A 25131-nucleotide genomic window follows, 5' to 3' on the forward strand; every position below is an offset into this window, starting at 1 on the left:
GGAACTTTTACTCATATTTGTTAAAAAAATTTTTGCTTAATATTATACATACATACATATATATATATATATATATATATATATATATATATATATATATATATATATATATATATATATATATATATATATATATATATATATATATATATATATATATATATATATATATATATTATATATATATATATATATATATATATATATATATATATATATATATATATATATATATATATATATATATATATATATATATATATATATATATATATATATATATATATATATATATAGATCTATAGTTTGTTGGCTTTGGGAAGAGCGGAAGGAAAAAAGTGATTCTTACGCCAACATATACGTCACTTTTAATTACTTTTAACTTTCGTCCAACATTTCCGTGTTGGACGAAAGTAAAAACCATTAATTTAATTACAAATTTATCGTTTTTTAAAAAAACCACAAAAACGCAAATTTAATTGACCAGAATGTTTTTAAAAACATTCTGAATGTTTTTAAAACATTTTGAATGTTTTTAACAATATAAACAATGTTTTTATTTTAATTTTTTTTAATAAAATGTTTTCATTTTTATTTTTTTTAATAAAATGTTTTTATTTTTATTTTTTTTACTGTAAATCATGCGCGGAGTGTTGCTACATCGACTATCTTATAGCCTGACTCGCAAGGGAGTGCTGCTACATCGACTGACAAATAGCCTGACTCACAAGGGAGTGCTGCTACATCGACTGACAAATAGCCTGACTCGCAAGGGAGTGCTGCTACATCGACTGACAAATAGCCTGACCCGCAAGGGAGTGCTGCTACATCGACTGAGGGTTTGGTTGGGGCAGGCAGTCTATCATTATTAAAAAAAAAATTCCGGTCTTGAATTTTAATTTTTACTTTTTGTCAACAAAATATGGAAAAAACTTTCGAACAACATCTAAGGGTTCTATATATATATATATATATATATATATATATATATATATATATATATATATATATATATATATATATATATATATATATATATATATATATATATATATATATATATATATATATATACATATATATATATATATATACATATATATATATATATATATATATTTATATATATATGTATATATATATATATATATATATTTATATACATATATATATATATATATATATATATATATATATATATATATATATATATATATATATATATATATATATATATATATATATATATATATATATATATATATATATATATATATATATATATATATATATATATATGTATATATATAAAACAAGTTTTGACAACTAATCAGGATATAACTTGGAAAATGCACAATACTTTTAAATTTTAAAAAAAGGTTAAAATAGTTTTATTGTTTACAGTATGCTACTTTAATTGGTAGTGGGTTGTTAAAGCGAAAAGTTTAAAAGCGAAGAAGTTGAAGCAAATATTTTCTTTATTATTATTTTTTTTTTTAATTCAGCCTGGGATTTACCTTTTTTTTTTTCAAAACGTTGCATTAAATCTATTTATTATTAATTATCTAATAATTAATAATTTTATACTATTAATTCTACTGTTTTAAATATATTCTAATATACATTAAGTTCATCTTCACTAACTTTTATCTAATAATTATTTCATGTTGATAGAAACCAGAAGTTTTTCGCCTTAACAACCCTTTAATTTACTTCATTGACAAATATTATATTTGATATATACTATATCTATTAACTGGTGTAAAAACCTTTTTTCATCAATGATATGAATTTTTATTTTGTTATTGTTTTGATAAAAATATTTAATTTATTATTTTAATAATATTGTAATATAGAATATTTTCTGTGATTAACTAAAAACATTTTTACTTTCAACTGTGTTTATTTACTTTGTTTTATTTTTCTTAAAAGATTTAGAGTTCAAAACATTGTTATTATCTAATTATGTTAGCAGTTTTTTAAAATGATTATAAAATGTGCCATCATTTTTTTTTTCTTAAATTTCAAAGATAGATGTTTTTATTTTATTATTATTTGAAATAATTATATGATTAAGAACATTTTCTCTTCCAACTTTTTCCATCAATCTTTTCAATAATTTTTCTCTTAGCATTTCTCATTTGCAAAGTCATTGCAACGAATGAATTATTTTTAAATAAACTAAAAATTATCAATTGTTCGTTTGCCCATTTTAAAAAAGCATTTTTTGATTATTCAAGAATTTTTTAATTATGCAACAATAAAAACAAGAATTTATTTAAAAGTATTATTATTAAAATAGTATGAGTTTGTTAATTTTCTAGCATGTTTTTATATTTATAATTTTCATGTTTTTATATTTATAATTTTCATGTTTTTATATTTATAATTTTCTAGCATGTTTTTATAAAGTTTATAAAGAACTTTTACTAAAATAAAAATTTAAATAAAGAAAAAAATTTAAATTTTGATCATCCAAAAAAATCAATTGGCCGTCAATTTCGTGTGTTAGCCAGTCGAATTGACCACTCGCCTTCAATTTCTTATTTTGCACGCTGTATATATATATATATATATATATATATATATATATATATATATATATATATATATATATATATGTATGTATGTATGTTTATATATATATACATGTATGTATGTATGTATGTATGTATGTATGTATTTATGTATGTATGAATGTATGTATGTATGTATGTATATAAATATATATATATATATATACATATATATATATATATATATATATATATATATATATATATATATATATATATATAAATATATATTTTTTTATTTATTTGTTAATTTGTTTTTGTGTAGACCATTTTTAATTTTTTTATCAAGTATAAATAAGTAATAACTATAAGAAAGAGTAAAATAATTAAAAAAAAATGAAAGAGAAATTATGTGTAAAATTTATACCATGTTTATAAATATTTTATTACATAGGTGTTTTTATGAATGAAGAAGACCTTAATCTTGCTGATAATGAATGTAATCGTCACTTTAGTCCTGTAACTGTATCATGGAAAAATCGCCACATAAAAATCTTAAATGAGAAGTGGGTCCTAAATTCTGTGTTAAGTATAAGTTCACATAAAGGTTTTATAAAAACCAATATAATTCAAGTTATCACACATATTAATTTATCACAAAATTGTTTGGAGTTGGTTCCAGTTATCATTTTTCAATTGCCTTCATTAAAAAAGCTAAATCTTTCACACAATAAACTGTCAAAATTGCCCATTTTGTCAGATGATGAAAAAAAAAACTGTATCGATGATGGTGAAACTCTTTCAATGAGCTGGAATTGCCCCAGATTAGAAGAACTAGAGCTTCAACATAATTTATTAAAAACACTTCCAAAAAATGTTTTTGAAATCCCAGCATTGCAAGCCATAAACTGTGGAAACAATAGAATATCTTTTTTACCATTTGATATGTGGACTGCTAAATCTTTGAAAATTTTAGTGCTTGATAATAATTGCTTAACTGATTTGCCCATTTTTGATGAAAGTGCCATTTCTAGGTTGGAATTTCAAAAAAAAAGTTTTAGCGAATCCCAAAATGAAAAAGAAAATAGGTATGTTTTAACAGTATAATAAATAGTAAGAAATGAACAATTATTAGAATAAAAATGAATTATAGCTAATTAAACAGTAATTAAAATCTGCTGAAAATTTTAAAAATATTTTTCATATATTTTACTATTTTAAAGATTTTTAAAGATTTTTTAAGTTTTTGATTTTTAAATTTTAAAGATTTTTTAAGTTTTTGTTCTGAAAAGCAAAATCGGTTATACATTGACTTTTTCTTAAAAAAATTAAGAATATTTATAACAGATATAAACCTCAAAGGAGGAGATTTTGTCAAGACTATTTAGCATACTCGTGATAAACAACATTCAATACAGTATTTAAATTGAAGACTATTTTTTCTCAACTCAAATTTTATAAACTGAAATTGTATTTATGTCTCGATATTGAAAAAAGTAATAAAATGTATAAAAAAGAAAATACTGCAATTAGTTTATCAGACATAAAAAATCTATGAAACTAATATTTAACAAAGATAAAAACTTTATGAAGCTTTCAATAAATAATTGATAATTAGCATCTTTAAACTTAAATTAAAATTTCAGTATTTTTAAACTAAAATTAGTAAACTTTAAAAAAAATGGTAAAGTGAATTTTTAATAATTAAAATTTTATTTTCAAAAGATATTATTTTTTATTAACGAGTTCTAGTTATCTAAAATAATAAAGTAATTAAAAAAATAATTTGTGGTAGGTGGTGGATGTAATGTAATATGGTGTTTATCTATCTATCTAGTAAAGTAGCTATCTACATTAAAGACAATATAATAATATCTAAAAAATATTTTTTACCACATGTTAAGTCTGTTCAACCAATGTTGAGTATTCAACGGTAAAATTTAAGATCATGCACAAAGTATCTGTGTACTGCATTGGCTACATGGCATTGACCATGAAATCCTTAGACAAATAATTAATAAAACAAATTATTTATTTAATAATAACAATACCAAAATTATTATTTGTATTTTTTGTTGTTTAAAATCTTGTTTTACATTTTTTCATAAAACACAATTTTATATGGCTCCTTTATTAAATGTTTTAACTGTACTGTTTTTGTTTATTCTGATTTTGGTTATTTTACCAAGTGTACCATGGTACATAGTGGACCCATAGGTGGAATTAGACAAAAAAAATTTTTTTTTGAGAATGCCTATAAAAATTCTTTTATTAGAAAGCCAGATAAGTTTGTGGAAAAATAAAAAAAGTTATGTTTCTAGCTAATTTCTAAGTGGGGATATGTTATTTTGAAGTTGGTGATTTTTTATGTATCTAAAAATATTCAGTAAATTTGAATGTTTTTTTATTTAAAATGATTTTACCAACATGAAAATTGGTAAAATGCTTGGTAAAGTTGTTTTTAATTTCATATGGAATATATTTTTTCAAAAATTTAACTTAAAATGTGTAATTTGTTTTGATTAAATTTTTTTTGAGTTTTTCGAACTTAACTAGGTAATTTTGTTGTAAATTTGTGTTGTTTTTTTTTAAACAAAAAACCAGACCAATAATTCTTAAGTTTTGTCAAGTGCTAAATTGCCTCTACTGTATGCTAACTTGCTTCTACAGTGGCAAACATAAAAATAATAAATATTTCTTCTTTTAAAATCTTCTAAGTGGTACTGAGACAAGTCAGCACTTTTCTTTATTTACATAATTTAAAAAAGTTTAGCAGTGAAACAGTTTTTTTTTTTAAATATGTGAATATTTTTATTTATAGTAACAAATATGAAAAATGTTTAACTTTTATTTATCTTATTTTATTTTGTTTGTGTTTCAGCATAAGTAAAGTAAACTAAAAAATTAATGTAATGAAGGAAAATAAAAATGTAAAATTCACCACTAAAATAGATTTTTTCATACAATTTATTAAAGCGGACAAAGCTGTACAACTCAATAACATGTTCAGTCATTAAATAAGTACTTTTAAAAAACTTTGGATTTGTGAAAAAATATGAAAAAGTTATAAATTTATACATTAGGATTTGTTTTTGCTTCAAGCTGCATCAATTTTTCTAACTGCATCAATTTTTTATTTATTAAAAATACTGAATGTAACGTCCTGCATTTTTAATAAGGGAAACAGAAACTAATCAAGATTTGCTAGATCTTATTTTCCCAACTACTCCACAAGAATAATTAAATGCTGAAGGAATGTGTTGTCAGTTTGGCAAAAATTATCTCAATATCAAAATTTGTATTCAAGATACAATGATGGTTTTAAAATTTAAACGCCTCATCAACAGACTAGGAGGTGCAGATTGTATACTTTGCAAAACAAAAACTACTGTATGGACAGATATTGACAGAGTTAGTGAAGGATTACAGATTGATCAATCATCAGAAGAAACATGGATGCTGTACAAAAAACTAGTGAGAATGGTATCATTCCTACTAAAACTGGAAATTTTGCCACACGAATATGGCTGACTAGAAAACCACAAACCAAATCTGATCAAAAAAGCATATGTATTACAGATATAAATGGCACTACCTGGTTTTTAAAACTACTGTATCGGTGTCATGTAGATTATAGACTTTAGGTTGAAAATTTAGGACTACTTGGTGGATAAATACGTAATGCAAGAGACAGGGTTGTTACTGCTATAAAAGAAAATACTGAGCTGCAAATAGATATGTGTTGCAACTCTGGTGAGAACAGAGGGACATCTACAACAAGGCCATAAATTTTTATTCTAATAATATCTACTTTAAAAGATTTATGCACTCCTATGTACAAAGATAGCATGTTACTATTACATTCTCAAATCAGTGTAATACTTTGTATATTTTCTTGTCAACGTAAAATTAAAATTGACAAATTTCAAGAGTTAATGATAATACTACACTTAAAATTATTACAAATATGCCATGGGTTCAAATTAACTACATTCTTTATAGAGTCCTTTGTCACTTAGCTGAATTAATTATTCTTAATGATGGTTATGGTCTTAGCAATTTATCTGAGGAAGGTTATCTGAAAGAAGCAAACAATAAAGATATAAGACACTATTTAAAGTTCCTTTCTTGTTAGACATCACATTTAGAACAGCTTACAGATGCGATGAGTCGTCTTTTAGAGAGATCTGATCCTGGTGTTCTAAACTGAGTTATCCATTTGTATCCTTCAAAGTTATGCCAAGATTCAAATGAGCATACAAGCATATCTCATGAATTTATGATTTCTAAATCAAAGTGATATTTTGAATCTTTAAAAATTTTATATATGATTAGTTATGAAGTTATTAACATTTTTTACTTTTTATCTTCAAATATATGTATATATGCAATATCAAATATATGCAGTATCAAACTATATATACAATATTAAACTCTTTCCTTATAATTTTATAATACTAATAATATTTTAAGTACAAATTTGATCAAATACTAGTTTTTAAGGCCATTTTCCACAAGACAAAAATATTCATGCAAAGCGAATTTTTTTTGTCAATAAGTATGCACAGATAAAACATTTCTGACAATTATGCTGATACAGCGTTTTGCTGCAGCGAAAAAAAAGTCGGATTCATTTCGACTTTTTGCAAATTGCCATAAGCAAAAACCAATCAAGTTTTAAAAATTATATCATGTGATGTCAGCAGTCAAAAAAGCGAAAGCACATCATTTTTAAAGCGGCCAAAAAACAAAGTTCTTAACCTGGCATTCTTACTGATTTTCTATGAACTCACTTTGAACATTGGCAAGCATTAGTAAATTTATCAAATAAGGAGCAAGACTTAAATCGAGAATTTACAAATGTAAATTTGCACACTGTCAATTTCGAAACTTACACTTCATAAAAAAGTTTATCTTCAAGTGGCCACTTGAAGATAAACTTTTTTGTAAAAAACCCTACATAGAGTTAAACCTGCTGTTCGAAATGTTAAAATTAATGCATGGAAGTAAATTTCCACATACTTCAAAGAAGAAAGTATGCTAAAAAAGTAATAATTGCTTTTAGTTAAACATACAGCGTAAACTTATTGCTACCCTTTTTTATTGTTGACAGCGAAAAAAAAGTAGCGCAAAAAAAAGTAAGTGGAAATCAAAACGGCGTTTCGTCACAGCAAAAAAATATTTTGTCTTGCGGAAAATGGCCTTTAAGTACTAAACTTTTATCAGTAAACAGTAGAAAGCAGACCTTCAAGTTATATGAATTTTATTATTTTAAATTTTCTTTTCTTTATTTAATAAGTTACTCTTTTAGTTGGCATCTAAAAAAAATATCAAAAAATGCTGATTTATCAAAAATGTCTTGATAAGGTAATTTGAACCCAATCCACCAACTAAGTTAAATATTAAAAAATTTAATTTTCCTATAACCAACAAAAAAATATCTTTCCAAAAAGATATTTTTTATTATCCTCTATGATTTTTTTTAGAATTTTTAATTATTAGTAATGATTTTATTTCCAAAAATTTATCTTCTGGGTCTACTGTGTGGCAGGGGTTGGTTCTTCTTTTTCTTCTTCCTTTTTACCTGCTTCACACATTTTCACACAATAGTAATATAAATAATAATAATAATAACAACAACAACAACAACAACAATAACAACAACAACAACAACAACAACAATAATATGAATAGTAATAACAATATTGATATTTTTAGTGTTTACTTTAATAATATTTGTTTATTATTTTATAATAATATTTGTTATTATGATTTTTACAATTATCTTGTTAAAGTATGGATATTAATTAGATTTTGGATAATTGGTTTATTAGATGTTAAACCAGTAAGTTTTACTGTTGGCCTACATGTTGACTGCTAAAGTCTATGAGAAAAAATCTATTAGAAAAAATGCTACAAGAAAAAAGGGTTTTTAAATAAAATTGAAATAGTATTAAGGCATAACAGTTTGAGAAAAATAAGTCCATCATAAATTAATGTCTCATAAAATTCATTTAACTTTTTTTTACATATATTATTTTTGTATAACCCTTATGCAGTAGTGGTGTAGTGGTAGAGCGCTCGCCTCATAAGTGAGAAGTTCCGAGTTCGATCCTCATCGCATCCCTGGTAGTACCACGCTCAACTTGTTTCTCCGCCCAGCGGCCTTGTTCGTTGAGGTTCGTGTTTCGAAGTTATAGAGTTGAGAAAGGGTTGTAACCACAAAAAGTAGCCTTCTCGACTGTAGTGGTCTTCTCAACCTTAGGGAGGAGAATTTAAAAAAACAACAACTTTTATTTAACATTTTTATAATAAAATAATTTTTGCACAACTTTGAAATTTTTCATTTAGAAAAAAAGAAGAAAAAGATATAGATGTTCGCAGTAAGAAAAATGCATTTGCAACTTCTAAAGAATTTCTTTTCAAAAAAAGGCCTACATGGGAAGAAGAATTTGATGATTCTGATGAGGACGAAAGCGCTTTTTATAAAAAAATTGGTTTGGACAAACTAGATTTGTCAAATAATAAATTTACAGAGATTCCTTTGGGACTTGCATGTCTTGCACCAAATTTAACAAAGTTAAGCTTAAATCATAATAAAATAGCAGTAGTTAATTGTGTTTATATATTTCCGGAACATTTGAGCAATTTACAGCTAGTTGGAAACAGCATGAAAATATTTAATTTAGCAGAACCGAAAAATCTTGGATGCTATGCTTTTGCAAAAAGAAAGATTAGTAAACGTTTATCTTTTCCAAATGAAAGCTATTTTTGTCAACATCGCAAGCACAGACAACTAAATGAGTTATGCTTTCTTGATCTCTCTAAAAATGCTCTTGATAATATTAATTTTTTTGTTTCAAATACATCATCTAAGACACCACATACTCCCTCAAATGTAGACATTTTGTGTCGAAACCTCAAAACTTTAGATATTTCAAACAACAAACTGGCCAGTTTTCCTAATGGAATTGAAAAATTAAATAAATTAAATTGGCTAGTTGCATATCAAAATCAGATTACCACTCTCCCATCTGAATTAGGACTTTGTTCTGAGATTTATGCATTACAAATTGATAGTATCCTTTTAAAACAACTTCCTAAACATATTATAGAGAATTATGAGAAAAAGAAGATAAAACCATTAATACGTCATCTGAAGTCATTACATGATAAGTATGTTTTTAATGTCTTGAAATTGTTTTTTAATAATGATGAGAAAATTTTTTTGCTTCATAAGGTAATGTTTTTTTAGAAATATTTAAAAAAATGTAATTTATCTATTTAGTGCACTTCCATTTCCGAATATAAAGTTGATGTTTGTTGGTAATTATGGAAAGGGAAAAACTACTTTGCTTTCATCCTTGAGGAAAAAAGGAAATGGTAACTATCAAAATCCAGACTACAAATTTCATTTTTTTGATCGAATAACTGAAAAAGATATGCACAACAAAGGTTTGTTTATCATTTTTATCATTTTTAATTTTAATTATTTTAATTTTAATAATTTCAAAAAAAAAAAAAAAATTGAAAAGTATCTGCTTTGAATTGATTCTAACTATACTTAAACTATATTTTTTCTAATCAACTTTATAATACTTGCATAAATTTTAATAATTTTGATTAACTAGATAAAACTTGGATAAATTTTAATAATTAACTTTATGAAACTTGCATAAATTTTAATAAATTATAATTAAATATATAAAACTTGCATAAATTACATTAATTTCTAATTAACTATATAAAAGTTGCACTTTATCATTTTAGATATAAATTGTTGTTGAAATTCAATTTTTTGCTATGAAAATTCAGAATTCAGTTTTCAGTTTAATGTGGTTTTAAATAAAAAGAATTATAATAATTGAACTTTATTGTAACTACATATGACTTAACCTTTCTATTTACACTTTAATTCTGTTAAATAATTTATGTATTTTTTGACAGGTGGTTTAAAAAAGTCTAATTTGAGCACTGTTGGTGTGGATATTTGTGATTGGAAATATGGAAAAAAGCCTATTAAATTCAGTACTTGGGATTTTGGTGGCCAGGTATTCATAATATTTATAAATATTAAGTTGATTATCATAATTATGATGATGATGATAATAGTTTGTTAAATATAGAGTGAGTACTACGCAACTCATCAATGCTTTTTATCTCAACGTGCCATTTATTTACTAATATGTTGTCTTACAGATGAGTCATTTGGAGTTCAACATCTAGAGTCATGGCTTTTAAATATTCAGGTTAATCACTATTTTATATCGCATTTTATTAAAGTTTTTTTTTTTATCAACAGTGTGTAAGTTTTCATTTTTTTGTTGTTTAGATATTTTAAGTTTTACATTTTAGCAACTATAAAGTTTGCCAAAGAAAAAGAAGTTAAAGTTTATTTAACTAAAACTCCCATAATAAAATTGCCTTTAAATTGAGTCTTTAAAATGCCTTTAAATTTAGTCTTTAAAATGCATTTTTATTAGTGCAATATATATAGTTAATATAGTTAATGATTAAACTTAATTAACTTGCATATTCATTCATCCTAACATCCATTAACATCAATTAACTTGCATATTCATTCATCCTAACATCCATTCCTTCTTAAATCATTCTTGAAAAGTTAAAAAAATTATATAAACGTAGTTAGATTCATCAGTAAAAAGTTTTTTTTTTATCCTATAAAATTATGGGCTTTATTTGAATTATAGCTCCATGAGAAACTCAATTGATGGCTTTCTCCCCTTCTCAATTGATCGCTTTCTCCCCTAAAAAACTTAGACCAGATTAGAAATGCGACTGTTAACATTTATAATAAAAATCTATTACTATGTTTATATTTTTAGATATAATCATAAGTAACATTGTATAAGTTATATTGCTGTCTTATAACAATAAAGGCAGTGATATAGCCGGTCAAACATTTGTAATTCAATAATTTCACTGTAGCAGTAAAAAAATTTAGTTCATCTGGAACAAATGTTTGCTTTAAACAAACAAATCATGTACTTCGAATATGTAATCTGCTTTGAACAAAAAACCATCTGCTTTAAAAATATAAGAGTTATCAAATTAAGTATTTATCCAACAAAATTCATGATTCAAAATTCTTCTATTGTGATTAAAATTGTGTTTACCCTTAGTATTTGTTAATCTTAGACACCAAAAGAAAATACTACAAAATGGTGGTAACACCGCAAAACAAAGCTCTTAAAGTAGCTTATTCAAAAACTTATTAAAAGAGATTTAAAACTTCACTTGGTGATAAGCAAAGAAAAACAAGAAATAAAAAAATAGTGAAAGGCTAAAAAAGTATAGGTAGGAATGAAAAGGAAAAACACAATCAAAATGTAAGACAACTCACAATCAAAATTTAGTACATTGCACAATCAAAAGATAAGACAACTCTATTTTCTTGTCTTAAAGTTAAAGATAAGTTAATGAAAAGAGTAAAAAAATGCTTTGATAGGATCTCAAGAACAAAATACATTTTCAAAACATTAATAGCTGAAAATCAACTGTTATTTAAGTTAGATTGTAACAAATTGGCACAAAGTTCTAAATAATCAAGTGATGATATAGGTATAGCATCCCCAAATGGACTTGAAGCTTGTGAGGATGGAGATAAGTTTTCAATTCATGAAAATATTCGTTTTAAAATAGTTGCTTTAAAAAAATTGTATTTGATTATTTATTGACAGACAATGACATGCACTTAAATTTCACATGTGAGAATCCACTTTAAATTTTTATGAATCATTGTAAATATTGTTATTGTTATATATTGTTATAAATATTATTATTGAAATTTATAAAATATTGTATGGATGCGCTAAATATTCAAATTTTAGAATATGAAATTGAGAATTTAAATAATCAAGTAACTTGGCAAAAATGGGTAAAAACTTGGGTAAAATGGTAAATTGGTAAGAACTGGGTTGATAATTGAATTATTATTTCAAAGATGTAAACTAGCTACAAATTATTTGAATCATGCATATATAAAAATTAGAAAATTAATTATTTTATTTATTAACTATACCTTTGATTTTATTTATTAACTAAACCTCTTGACTTTATTTATTAACTAAAACTCCTGATTATTTGAATCAAATTAATCAATTGAAGCATAAAAATTAATCAAGCTAAAGTACATCATAAAATATAATAAATGTATGAAACCAAAATAAAGCGTCGTAGGTGTTGGTTTTGCAGAGAACTTTAAATACTTTACTCAATATGAACCATAAGGCGTTCATTATGGCCAGACTCAGATTTCAATCTTGACTTCAACTGGGTCATTCCATATCAAATCACCTAATGATCCCCAGGGTACCACCTCAAATTTGCTCCAAATTTTGACAACCCACAGTATTTATAAAAAAAATACAAACCTCAAAATTTCAGCTTGATTGACCGTTTACAAGTTATGATCGATTTAATATTGACAAAAATCAGAAAAATTCAAGTACTTGGAGCTTACAGTAGATTTTTTTTGATTTTTGGCAACATAACTTTATAAATAAAAAATGTGATCACCCAAAAATTTTGTGTGTTAACAGTTTTTAACCCAAATAATCCAATTTTGTAGGTGATTTTAATTGGCTTTGAGCAATTGATTGAATTGAGGATGAGTTATTGTACCCTAAATTTGCTATAAAATGCAATCATAGGAAAATTTATGGAAACTTTTATGTGCTATAGTTCAATACCTATAGACAGGCAGTGCCAATTTTTTTCTACTTTTGTGTACTTATAGCAACTACTTGTGGAAAAAATTAAAACTGTGTTAAAAGTTAGTTTGACACTTGCAGCAGCCTATTAAATTTTCACTTTTTTTGAAAAATATAATAAATTACATACACTTTGCAGGCATAGAAAACAGTGTAAACAGTTGAAATAAGTTATGAAACATTTTACTGGCGAGGTTCTATATATAGACAATCACCAAAAAAGGTTCAAAGACCTATATTCTATCTTATGACATAATTTTAGCATTTTTAGTGCAATGTTTTTTAAGTTTAAAAGGATACCAAATAGCACAAGTTATATTATATTTCAATAAATTAAAAATAAAAATGCTGTAAGAAGAAGTGCATATTTACTTGAAACACAAGCACACTAATTTTTTTATCTCTGATTTACATAACTCATAATACTATCATGATCATTATTAGCATGATTGTAGTAACGAGCACTTCTACCCTTAATGGATGGAGCACTATTTGACATATTACTTTTCAAATAGAACCCAACACTGACTTGATCATGCATCATTAGTCCATTTTAAATTTAATTTGTTTCTATGCATGAATTTTATATTACCATCTAGTTTTCATTACAGATCTCAAGCGCAAGCCCTATGTACCATTCATCATCATAAAAACATGAAATGTATTTACCAGGTTGAAAGTTTGAAGGATCTTTTTTTGATAAGTGAATATTATTCAGCAGATAAGTATTATAGACAGTATCATTAAAGAAATAATTTGTCTCAACCGGTACAAAACTGTGATAGCTTCTTCTGCCTGGAACTGTGCTCATCTTTTCATATCATTTCTTTAGGTTAAAATAAGTTTCATAGTTATTGATATCATCACTTGAAATGTAAGATATATTAACACCTTTAATATTTTTTCAGCCCATGTAAACAGTTCATTGGTGTAAGAATCTGGTTTGCATTTGCTGCTCGTAGACTCGCTTTTGCTGCTTCTCTTTTTATAGTTCCTTTTATTCCATCACATGGACTTTTGCCATGGGATGTAGCAAAGAAGTGATGCTCAGCATTTATATTGTGATCTTCAAGATGGTACACTAAGTTTATTTAAACAGTTCATTTGGTGTAAGAATCTGGTTTGCATTTGCTGCTCGTAGACTCGCTTTTGCTGCTTCTCTTTTTATAGTTCCTTTTATTCCATCACATGGACTTTTGCCATGGGATGTAGCAAAGAAGTGATGCTCAGCATTTATATTGTGATATCAAGATTGTACATTAAGTTTAACAGACATTTAAAATTTTTGTACAGCACCACCACTGAAGTATTTTACTTTATTGATTGTGGGTAGTTTAATTTTGATCATAGGGAGTAACTGTAAGAGAAAACAGTGAACTGTTGTTTGGTTATGATGAAGATGGTCAGAAATTGTACAAAAGCATTCACATTTGAGTTGATTTTTTTCATCTTTGTAATAAGCAGCAAATGGATGTAAGGTAGCTTGATCTGCTTGCCAGTAAAACCCTTGTACAGCATCATGCACAAGAAAACCATAGTTCTCTGCAAAATCTATAAGAATAAGACAAGAGTGTTGATCTAATGTTCCTTGTGCCTCTGATAAGTAGAAGGATTGTGCTTCTTTGATAAAGTGGTGGTGACAACGGTCATACAAAGTTTCACTTAAAGTTTCAATAAACTCAATAATGCTTGCTTGGGCTGTGACAAGTACAGTTCGGTCAGTTGACACCCATTGTTTGTATATGATCTGATCGTCAAAATCAAAATTATTTTTTTCAAACACATTTTCCGAGTAAGTCTTCAAATTTACTTTACCGGGACAGTTGGAACATAGATGAAACATGCAGCTTCGACCATCTATATTACTAACACATACTTTCATCAAATCTTTGTAATATATTAAATTGCCCTTAGGTAAAGCAGTGCACATCAAATTAGCATTTTGATCATAAAAACATACGCAAACTGAGTGACTTTCACTACTGCCAATTGTGATGCACCACTTTGGCCCTAGTTCACAGAACCTACTAAATCTAACTTTGTGTGTAGAGTAAAGCTTTTTAAACTCAAGATAAAGTTCCTTTAATCGAACTAATACTAAATCTTTTTGTTTATGAACTTTTACATCATTTATACGCACAGAAACAAAGTCTTTTTTCCTGGACATTGTCTTGTGAACTCTTTGTATTCATAAATTTCAATAACTTTTTGTTTAACAATACCTTCTGATTGCTGTCCTATTTTAGCCTCAGGTTTAACAAATATTCCTTTTTCATTTTTCAACTTTTGAGCTTTCTTAACAAGATGTTCTGAAACTGAAAATGTTTTGCAAGTTTTTTCAATTGACCAACTATCAGGAGTTAGTGTTAGTAGTCAAACTTTTTCTACTTTCAAACTTATTTTCATTTTTTATTGCATCTAACAGTTTGTCTAAATCATTACCGTTTACACATTTTTGCTCTTTTTCCGATTCTTTCCAATACAGATGCTACTAGGTTTGTCATACTTGTTGCTATTTTTTTAGCTTTTTGCTTTCCATATTTTAATTTGTTGCGCCTACTTTTTTACATTTACATTTTTGAGTGGAGATATTTGCAATAAAGACACACTCTTATTAAGAACTGTCTTATCAAGTTCTGAACAACTAAAATCTTCTTCAGCAGCTTCATCTTGGCTAACTTCTGTAATTTTTTCAAGTTTGAGCTCATTTATACAGTTAGTACAAACTTTCTGACCAGGTTTGATCTTAAGTTGATTTGGTATTGATATGTTGACACAACCCCTTGATAAATTTTTTTCTTGTTGACTTTAAATGGATCACAACAGTATTTTTGAAGCGCTTCATATCTAGAAATATAAGCTCTTTTATGGTGAAAACATATCTCCTCATTTGGTTCGAAAGTGTATCCTAGCCTTTGAATTAAAACTTCAATATCAGTATCTTTTAATCTGATTCTTCCTACTATTCTATAATATGACATTTTATTACAATCTTCATTTAAAACTCTTCTTACACAACATTTCTCTGACATTTTTTACTAATCTAAAAATATTAAAATCATTAAAATTAAAAAAAAAAACATTAAAATTAAAAAAAAAACGTTTTTTTGTTTTTCCAGTAATAAAATCAGTAAAAATGAAATCTCAAGTACAAATGCGATTAAAACTGTCTAAAATGCAACCAATAAACTATTTCTACATATAACTATTTCTGCATATACAAAACTTATTAGTTTTTGGTTCTTGCAATATTAAAAACAAAAATAAAAAAATCCAGAAAATACTGTGCAGATTTAGATTTTAACACAAACTCTTGAAGCAATTGAAGTATTTTACACTAAAATTATAACCATGTGAAAATTATATTATTATAATTATATTATATGCATAAAATTAAGCAAGTACATATTATAAAATCATATCAAATAAATTAAGTTAAGAAACTGATAATGTTATTTTAGGGAAAACTGATTATATTTATACAGGGAAAAATTAAAATTATACACCTTAGTCATAGAGCTACAATCATGTCATAAGATAGAGTATAGGTCTTTAAATTTTTTTTGATGATTTTCTTGATATAGACCTTGCCAGTAAAAAGTTTCATAATTTATTTATACTGTCTACACTACTTTCTATGCCTACAATGTGAATGTAATTTATCGTATTTTAAAAAAAAATTGATATTTTAACAGGCTGCTGCAAGTGCTAAAATAACTTTTAACACTTAATTTTATTTTGTTCCACAAGTGGTTAATCTAAGTACTCAAAAGTAACAAAAATTTGGCACAGCTTGTCTGTTAGTATTGAACTGTAGCGCATTAAAGTTTCCAAAATTTTGTCTAATATTGCGTTATTTAGCAACTTTGAGGTACAAGAAGTCAAAAATTGTTTGAAATCAGTCAAAAACACCTGCAAAAATAGATAAATTGGGTGAAAAACGTATTACCATCAAAAATTTCAGGTGATCATCTATTTTATTTAAAAAATTATGATCTGTTAAAATTCAAAAAAATCTACTCTAAGCTCTAGATATTCAAATTTTGCTAATTTTGGTCTTTATTGATTCAATTATAACTTTGAACGGTTTGATCAATCAAACTGTAATTTTCAGTGTTTTTTTCACAAAAGCTTTTGGTTGGGCAAAATTTGAAGCAAATTTGAGGTGGTACCCTGGGGTACTTTTGAAAAACTAGGTGATTTCATATGGAATAACTCAACTGTATATTATTGATGTCATTCACAGTCACTTGCAATTGCATGAGACCATCAGAAGTATCCCAGCAAATAATGTTGTAGTGGATTTGCAGTGGACCTATTTAGGCAATTTGAGCAGTAAATTAGAGTTTTGCTCATCCATTACTTAGTGGATCATTAGGGGCATACGCTTTAAGTAGCCATCTGATAACTTTTTTAGTAACCAAAGGGCAAAACTACAGTGAACTGCTCAAAGTGCTTATATAGATCATCTAAAATTCTGGTACAGTATGTTTTCTGGGATTTAAAAGAAATCATGATTCCTTTTATGGATGTAATTATAGAGCAGCTGCCAGAAACTGTTCAAAAAGTTATATTTTGGAGTGATAATCCTACATATCAGTTCAAGAAGTCTTTACAAATTTTACTAAAATGACACAAAAAATTAATTGGACTTTTTTTTACCCAAACATGGTAAATCCATTGTTGGCAGAATGGGATGATTTTTTAAAAGATTTGTAAGATCCAGAATATTGGCTCAAAATATTGAAGTAACAACTGCATCAAAATTTGAACAGAGAGCAGAAAACATGGATATCAAGGTTATTTTAGTTGATATTGATTTTGGTTGATAATTTTCTTGCCAAAATTGTTACCAGATATTTTAAGAAAAAGACATCATTTTGAAGTTCAAAATATTACAAAAAAAAATGTTGAGTAAATTATTGGTTTGGTAATTGCATCTTAGATTTAAAACATTTTTTTTATTTATAATAAACTGCTATTTTTGAAGAAAAAAAATCCTTATATATAATAAATTAATACATTTATAATAATATTTAATGGTAAACAGCATGGAGAGAGAATGAAAAAAATAAGAATACTATAAAATTATAATAGATATAGATTTTCTTTTTAAAGATATAAATGAATTTCCAATTTAAAAAAGAAAAAGAAAAAATTTTATGGTGGATTTTCACCCTTTGTCTATTTTTATTTGAAAAACATTGAAAATTCTAAAAAATATTTTTTGGTTCATATTTAGATTTCAAAACATTCTTAGGTAACAACTGAGTTCACAGTAACATCCCTAGTTACCATAAACTAGAGTTTACTCTCCTTTACATTTTATTCTGAACATTCAAAAGGATGTCTTTAGCGGTCTAAATATCATATTTTGAAGTCACAGATATTAATCGACAGATAAATAAGCTGTTAACTCGTTATAATACTGTTGTACATTTTATACTTTATTTTGTTTACAAAAATTCTTTATAGAATTCTTTAAATTGAGATTGTTTTAATAATTAATAAAATGGAAGCTCATGAAGATATTAATAAAAATAAGAAAACAAAAAAAGTAAAAAAAAAAAAAAACTTTTCTTGGTTAAAAAAAATCTGCTTGAGGGTCATAAACTTTGGCAAGATACCAACAGTTGGTACAAGTACTGGTCCAAAGGCCGAAAGGATTACAAACCTTCCAATACAATCCCTCTTTGGATAAAGAGTCTACTTCTACCCGTTTTTAAGGAATTAATGGGTGAGGATTTATTAAACAAATGTTTACATGGAAAAACCCAGAAATCAAATGAGACCCTAAATGGACTCATATGGTCAAGGTTACCAAAAACTGTATTGGTTGGCAGGGAAACCATAGAAATGGATGCAAATTTAGCTATTATTCACTTTAATGATGGATGCCAAGAAATATTAGTTTTTAGAACAAGTTTGTAGAACAGTTTGGTTTGAAAAGAGATATTTCAGAAGCTGTGGCAACAAATTAAGATAATCGACTCATTAAGCAAATGGAAAAGAAGTTCACAGACACATAGAAAAAGTGTAGAAAAGGATTGAAAGCCAGAAAAAAAAGGGTTTTGTGATAAAATGAACAAATAAGATTTAGTAGATTCATATCAAATTAGTGCTTAAATGGATAAATAGCTTATCTTTTGTTCATTTTCATTTTTGTTTTGCATTTTTCTTTGTTTTCAATTTTTTGCATATTTGCCATTAACTCAAATCATGATAACTCAAGATTTTGAAGTTATGTTTATGTTGATTTATTATTTTGGATGACCCATAGATTTTACATAAAACATTGAATATCTTGAGAAAATCCAGTCTAGGTACAAATTCAAATCAACATTTGGTGTATAAAAGTAATATTTTCACAAATAATTTAGACTCTTAGAGTAAAATAATTCGTGCAAATCCTATTGTCATCTGGAGTATAATACAATATAATATATATGTGCAAATAAATTTTCAATTTTGCTTTCAATTTATTAAGCTATAATGTTTTATCAACATCATTTTTAATCATTGAAGTCAACACATTTTCCGCCATTATGGATTTCCTGTTTGAAAAATAAAAAGTTTTTTTTAATACAAACTATTTTTCCTAATGTATTTAACAGTTTTAATTAATTAAAAAGAAATACAATAACAAATTTCAGAAAGTATTTTATTTGCCTCCCTTCCATCTTAATTTTGTTTGGTGTAGTTATTTCTGGTCTATGGGACAATGCTTCATGTCTTTTGGTCTCAAAGTGTGATATTCAACAAACAGTTAACTGAACCAAGCAAGTTTATAGCTATTTTTAAAAATACAGCTAAAGCAACCCTGTAATTATTTTTTTTTTAGAATTTTAATTTCAAATTAAAAAAAATAAAAATCTTTGACAATTTAGCACATTTTCATTTTGTTACCTACATGCATCACATGCCATGCCCATGTATTTACGCCTAATAAGCATATGATATTTGACTTCTGCAAAAACTGAAATAATATTTACCAATTTTATCGATAGATAAAATTGGTAAATATCAATAAAAATTAAATAAAAGAAAAACTGTAATAATATTTACCAATTTTATCGATAATAAATGTTATCAAAGAATGAAATGAAACTTGACTAAAGTAGTATATTTTGAGACAACTATGAGTTGTTTAAAACTATGACTCTCTAGTTTTAGAACAATATGTCAGTAATGTTATGTTAGCAAGCAATGATCTTCAGAATAAAATCTTCTACAAAGGGAACTAATGCATCTATATAGCTTATATGTGCCACAAATCAAGTATGAGCCTTTAATTTAAAGTATTTTTTGAATGTTATTTTTTTTTTACTTTCAGAAAAATTTAAGATCCAATGTTTATAGTCAAAAAAGTTTTTCATCAGTAACAAGCATATATTGTTCTACTTGAAGATAAATACAAATAGTCTAAAAACTTTAAATATACACCAATACTAGCCATTTATATAAACAAATTTCGGCTTTTATTACAATGATATAAATGACATTTAAACTTAAATATGAAATTTGCAAATGTTACATCAGTAACCATGGAATGCTCAATATGATTTTTTAACTCACAAATTTAATTCAGTGGTATATGATTTCTTAAACCACATATTTACTTAAGTTAGTAAAACCTTACCTAAAGCATTTAAGTAACATGTAGTTGTTTGATTGACATTTATTTAATAATAATTTACCAAATAGTAATAACATTTAATAATAATTAACTTTTTTCAAAATAAAATATTTTAAATATTATTATTAGGCACGTGCTCCAAATGCTACTGTAATAATAGTTGGAACACACGCAGATCAAGTTGACAAATCTTGGCATGAAAGTTTTAAAGAAAAAATTCAAAAAAAGTTTATGTTTATCAAAAATGGTGAAATCAAAGTAGATCCTCAAGATATTGGTTTACCTCGTGTTATTGATGTTATTGAAGTAAGTTGCACCTCTGGTTACAATATTCAAGAACTTCGTAATCGCATATATGATGCTGCTATAAATAATAAGGAACAAGGAAGTGAAGGTTTATTTACTTTTTATTATGCATTCACCTCCCAAAGGTTATGGTAGCCAGTACGTTTGAAAAAGTTAATTAATTTTTATTTTTTTTTAAATGTTTTAAATATATATTATACTTTAATTAGAAAAATATTCACAATTCAAAAAGTATTGAGCAACCAACTTAAAAAAAAAGATAAAATGAAATTTTTTAATCAAATTTTTATGAACCTAGATTTTTTATATGGTTTTTAAATTATAAAAGTTAAATGTTAATATATATCCGTATACAAAAAGCAATTTTTTTCTTGTTTCAGTGGCAAATATTAACAAAAAATATTATTTTAATAGTTTCATTTGTGATATGGATGACTTTAATTTGTTTAAGTAACTTACGGTTTAAAGAGTGGGGTTTGGTGGTATCAAGCTTCTCATCTACATTTACAATCCTTGTTGGCTTGCATAACTGACAACACTTTTTAATCCAGGGCAACTGTTGCATCACTTTTTAATCAACTATTGCGCCAATTGACATTGCTACTATTGTATCAATTGACAATGCATTCCCTTGACTCTTAACTAAAAAAGTGCTTTTGATAAGCTCATTTTAATTTTTCTTCAGTTAAACTGCACTATGCATAAGCTTTTGGTTTTTGTGAGGTAATATTCAACATTTTTTAGTAACATCACTTCTTAGGTCTGTTACTTTAAGATTGAGTATAACAGATATTTTTATGTTATAAAATTCTATAAAGTTTTATTGGTGACACAATGTGTCAAGAATGCTTTTTGTAATTTCCTTTTCTTTAGTGTTGCAACCGAAATTAGAAGTTGTAACTAACTTAACTGGAAAAGATCCAAAAATAAAATTGATTGACAAACTTTTTAATTTCTTAAAATTAGTCAACTTAAGTTTTCATAAATCTGAAAATTCATAAAATTCATGACCTGTAATTTTTATATAAATATTGCTGTAATTACACAGCAGTTTGATCACACATTTCCTTACAGCCCATTAGTATTAAAGTTTTTGCTTTGGAGTTAAAGGGCTCGACAACTGTTCTTTTTTAATAATTTTTTAGTTCAGAATAAAGAACATGTATAAGTTTATATTTACTACAAGGAGGTATTTCCTAGAACATAGAATTATTTCCTGCAATTTGTAGTAGTAAGTAGGTAATTACATTTGTACAATTTTTGTAACAGTTAATTTTTAAAATCCAAAACCCTATTGTAATGGATTCTAGAAAGATTTGCTGATGTTTGTTGAACAACATTTTTGGAAAGATTGTTTCAAAAATATGCTACTCTATTAGTGAAAACAATGACTATACTAAGGTGACCTATTATTTTACATACAGTTGAAACGAAAACAATGACTTTACTAGTTCATACTTTTTTGGTTCTACTGGCAAGGTTGAGATTTTATTTGAAATTTTCTTATTTCTCCCTTTTAATTTAATTTTTTTTTTCCTTTTTCTCAAAAAATTTCATTTTATTATTGATTAAATAACTATTACTCTAAATACAAAAAGTTATTAATATTTTGTTAAGAGCTTAACATTTTACAATATTGTAAAATATTAGGCTTATTTAACAATATTATTTTGAAAATTTTTGTCATGTATTAACATTTTTTTATTTATTAAAGAGTGTAACATACTGGATCAACATATCCCTGCATCGTACATTGCTGTTGAAAAAGCAGTTTCTGCAATTGCTTTGGAAATGAAGGATGTCATGCCTGTTCTTAACACAAAAGATTTTAGGTATATGCACACACACATACGCACACACATATGTATATATACCTAAACATTAAGTTTAAAAAAAAAAACATTAAAATATTTAACTGAATTTAAATAAATTTCAATGATGGATGACAATAAAAAGCAGCTTACGCAGTTAAAAATCGATAATTCAATGGCCGGGTGAACTTTTATTAAAAGATATGCAAATAATAGTTCATTTCGTGCTTTTTAGGTAAAAGTTCATCAAACTACAGTACAGGAGCGTGACATTGAAAAAAAAGTCATAACCCTAATGTACACTGCCTAATGTTTTAATTATTTTAGTCAATATATGAATACTCTCTGCATTTTCCTTCTATATATGTCAGTCAATGTACAGTGGCCGAAAAAAAGTCATGTGTCCAGTAAATTTTTAATAGAATTTCTCACTAAATAAAACAGATAGCTAGATAGTTGATCAAAGTAACTTCGCAATGGTCTTCGCTATGCATCACGTATAGAAATATTATAATTAAATATTTTAATTAAAAAATCATTCTAAGTACATATAAATAACAAATTTTGTTAAGTCTATATTTGTGGTTGGACACATGACTTGTTTCCACCACTGTATGTAAACTCTGCTATACTATCTATACTTTCAGAATCTCAGTTTTATTTTGTCTTGGTTCTGGTCCCATGCAAGAATATATTTTTTCAGATGAGATCTCATACAAAACTGAAATAAAAAATTTTTCAAAAAAGTAAAAACCATAAAAATAATGCGAAACTTTCAGAAAAATTTCTGTTTTATGAATTTTTATTATCTATGAGTTATAAAATTTCTACACTTATCAATTTAATTTTTTTTTTCTGAAATAAATTTTCTACATTTATCACATATTTCTCTCAAAAAAATAAAAGAAAAAAAATCCTTAACAATGTTTTAAAAATGAAAGATGAATTTTGTGACCTTTTTCTCGCTTACTCTTTTATCATTCAAAATAAAAGCACTAATTTGAAGGTATTTTTCACTTACATTTTCTTGGTATTCAGAGACCAAGTGTTTGAAAAATTGTTTTTCTGTGATTGAAAAATTACCAATATTTTCAATAACTACGAGATCTGAAAGTACAGTGATAATCCTTGAATGAATGAGTTGATCAAAGAAAAAAACTTGAAAAAATTAAAACAAATAAAATTAAATGATAAAAACAGTTCAAAGTTAAAAACATTCTGAATTAAAAAACAAAACATTTTTTTTCAGAATGTTGTTTGCGATTTTGTGGTTGAAAAAAAAACAATAAAATTTAATTAGTTTTCTCAATTATTTTAATGGTTTTTACATAATATATATTTTATTTTGTCAACATTAAATACAGAGAGTTGCTAAGAGCTGTTTTTAACCATAAGCAATATACATAAGTGTCAAAATTAAATATATATATATACATATATATATATATATACATATATATATATATATATATATATATATATATATATATATATATATATATATATATATATATATATATATATATATATATAGGCAGCAAAAAAATCACCAAGAGCATCCTCAAGTGCCATTAGAGGCAAACTGCCTGAATCACCATCCAAGAAACCAAACAGTCGGACAATACGCAGACGATTATTTGATGCAGGCTTGAAATCTTACCGACCAGCACGGAAGCTGAAGCTTTCTCCAAAGAATATTCGCGATTGCATAGCGTTTTGTCAGAAGTACAGGCAGTGGACACCAGCCCAGTGGAAACAAGTGATGTTTTCAGATGAGACAACATTCACGCAATTCTACTCATTTTGTAGACATGTCAGGCGCCCACCAAATCAGAGGCATAATCCAAAGTACGTTATACCAACAGTCAAACAGGCTCCAAAAATTATGGTTTGGGGAGCAGTCTCTGGTAGCGGTCGTGCCGGCATTTGATTATGCCTAAAAATATAATGATCAGTGGTGCTGTTTACTTGAGTATACTGATGGATAAGCTGCCACCATTTGTACCAATACATGGCATCACTCATTTCCAGCATGATGGCGCACCTTGTCATGGTACCAAGGCTGTTAAGGACTGGCTGCATTCTGAAAACATCCTGCTACTGGAACCTTGGCCAGACAACTGTCCAGA

General features: G+C 26.0%; 1 protein-coding gene across 3 annotated transcripts in view; it reads left to right on the forward strand.

Annotated features, from left to right (window-relative positions):
- Positions 1 to 25131, forward strand: part of LOC100214462 (leucine-rich repeat serine/threonine-protein kinase 1) — a 194574-nt gene that overhangs the window by 72576 nt on the left and 96867 nt on the right. For all 3 annotated transcript variants that reach the window (XM_065792717.1, XM_065792719.1, XM_065792718.1), the window contains 7 exons: positions 2971 to 3604; positions 8868 to 9692; positions 9805 to 9971; positions 10464 to 10567; positions 10643 to 10765; positions 21015 to 21279; positions 22906 to 23023. In XM_065792717.1, the coding sequence (XP_065648789.1) occupies positions 2971 to 3604; positions 8868 to 9692; positions 9805 to 9971; positions 10464 to 10567; positions 10643 to 10765; positions 21015 to 21279; positions 22906 to 23023 (2236 nt within the window). The remainder of the gene's footprint in view (positions 1 to 2970; positions 3605 to 8867; positions 9693 to 9804; positions 9972 to 10463; positions 10568 to 10642; positions 10766 to 21014; positions 21280 to 22905; positions 23024 to 25131) is intronic.

Source organism: Hydra vulgaris, chromosome 03, assembly GCF_038396675.1.
Source record: "Hydra vulgaris chromosome 03, alternate assembly HydraT2T_AEP".
Classification (NCBI taxonomy): Eukaryota; Metazoa; Cnidaria; class Hydrozoa; order Anthoathecata; family Hydridae; genus Hydra; species Hydra vulgaris.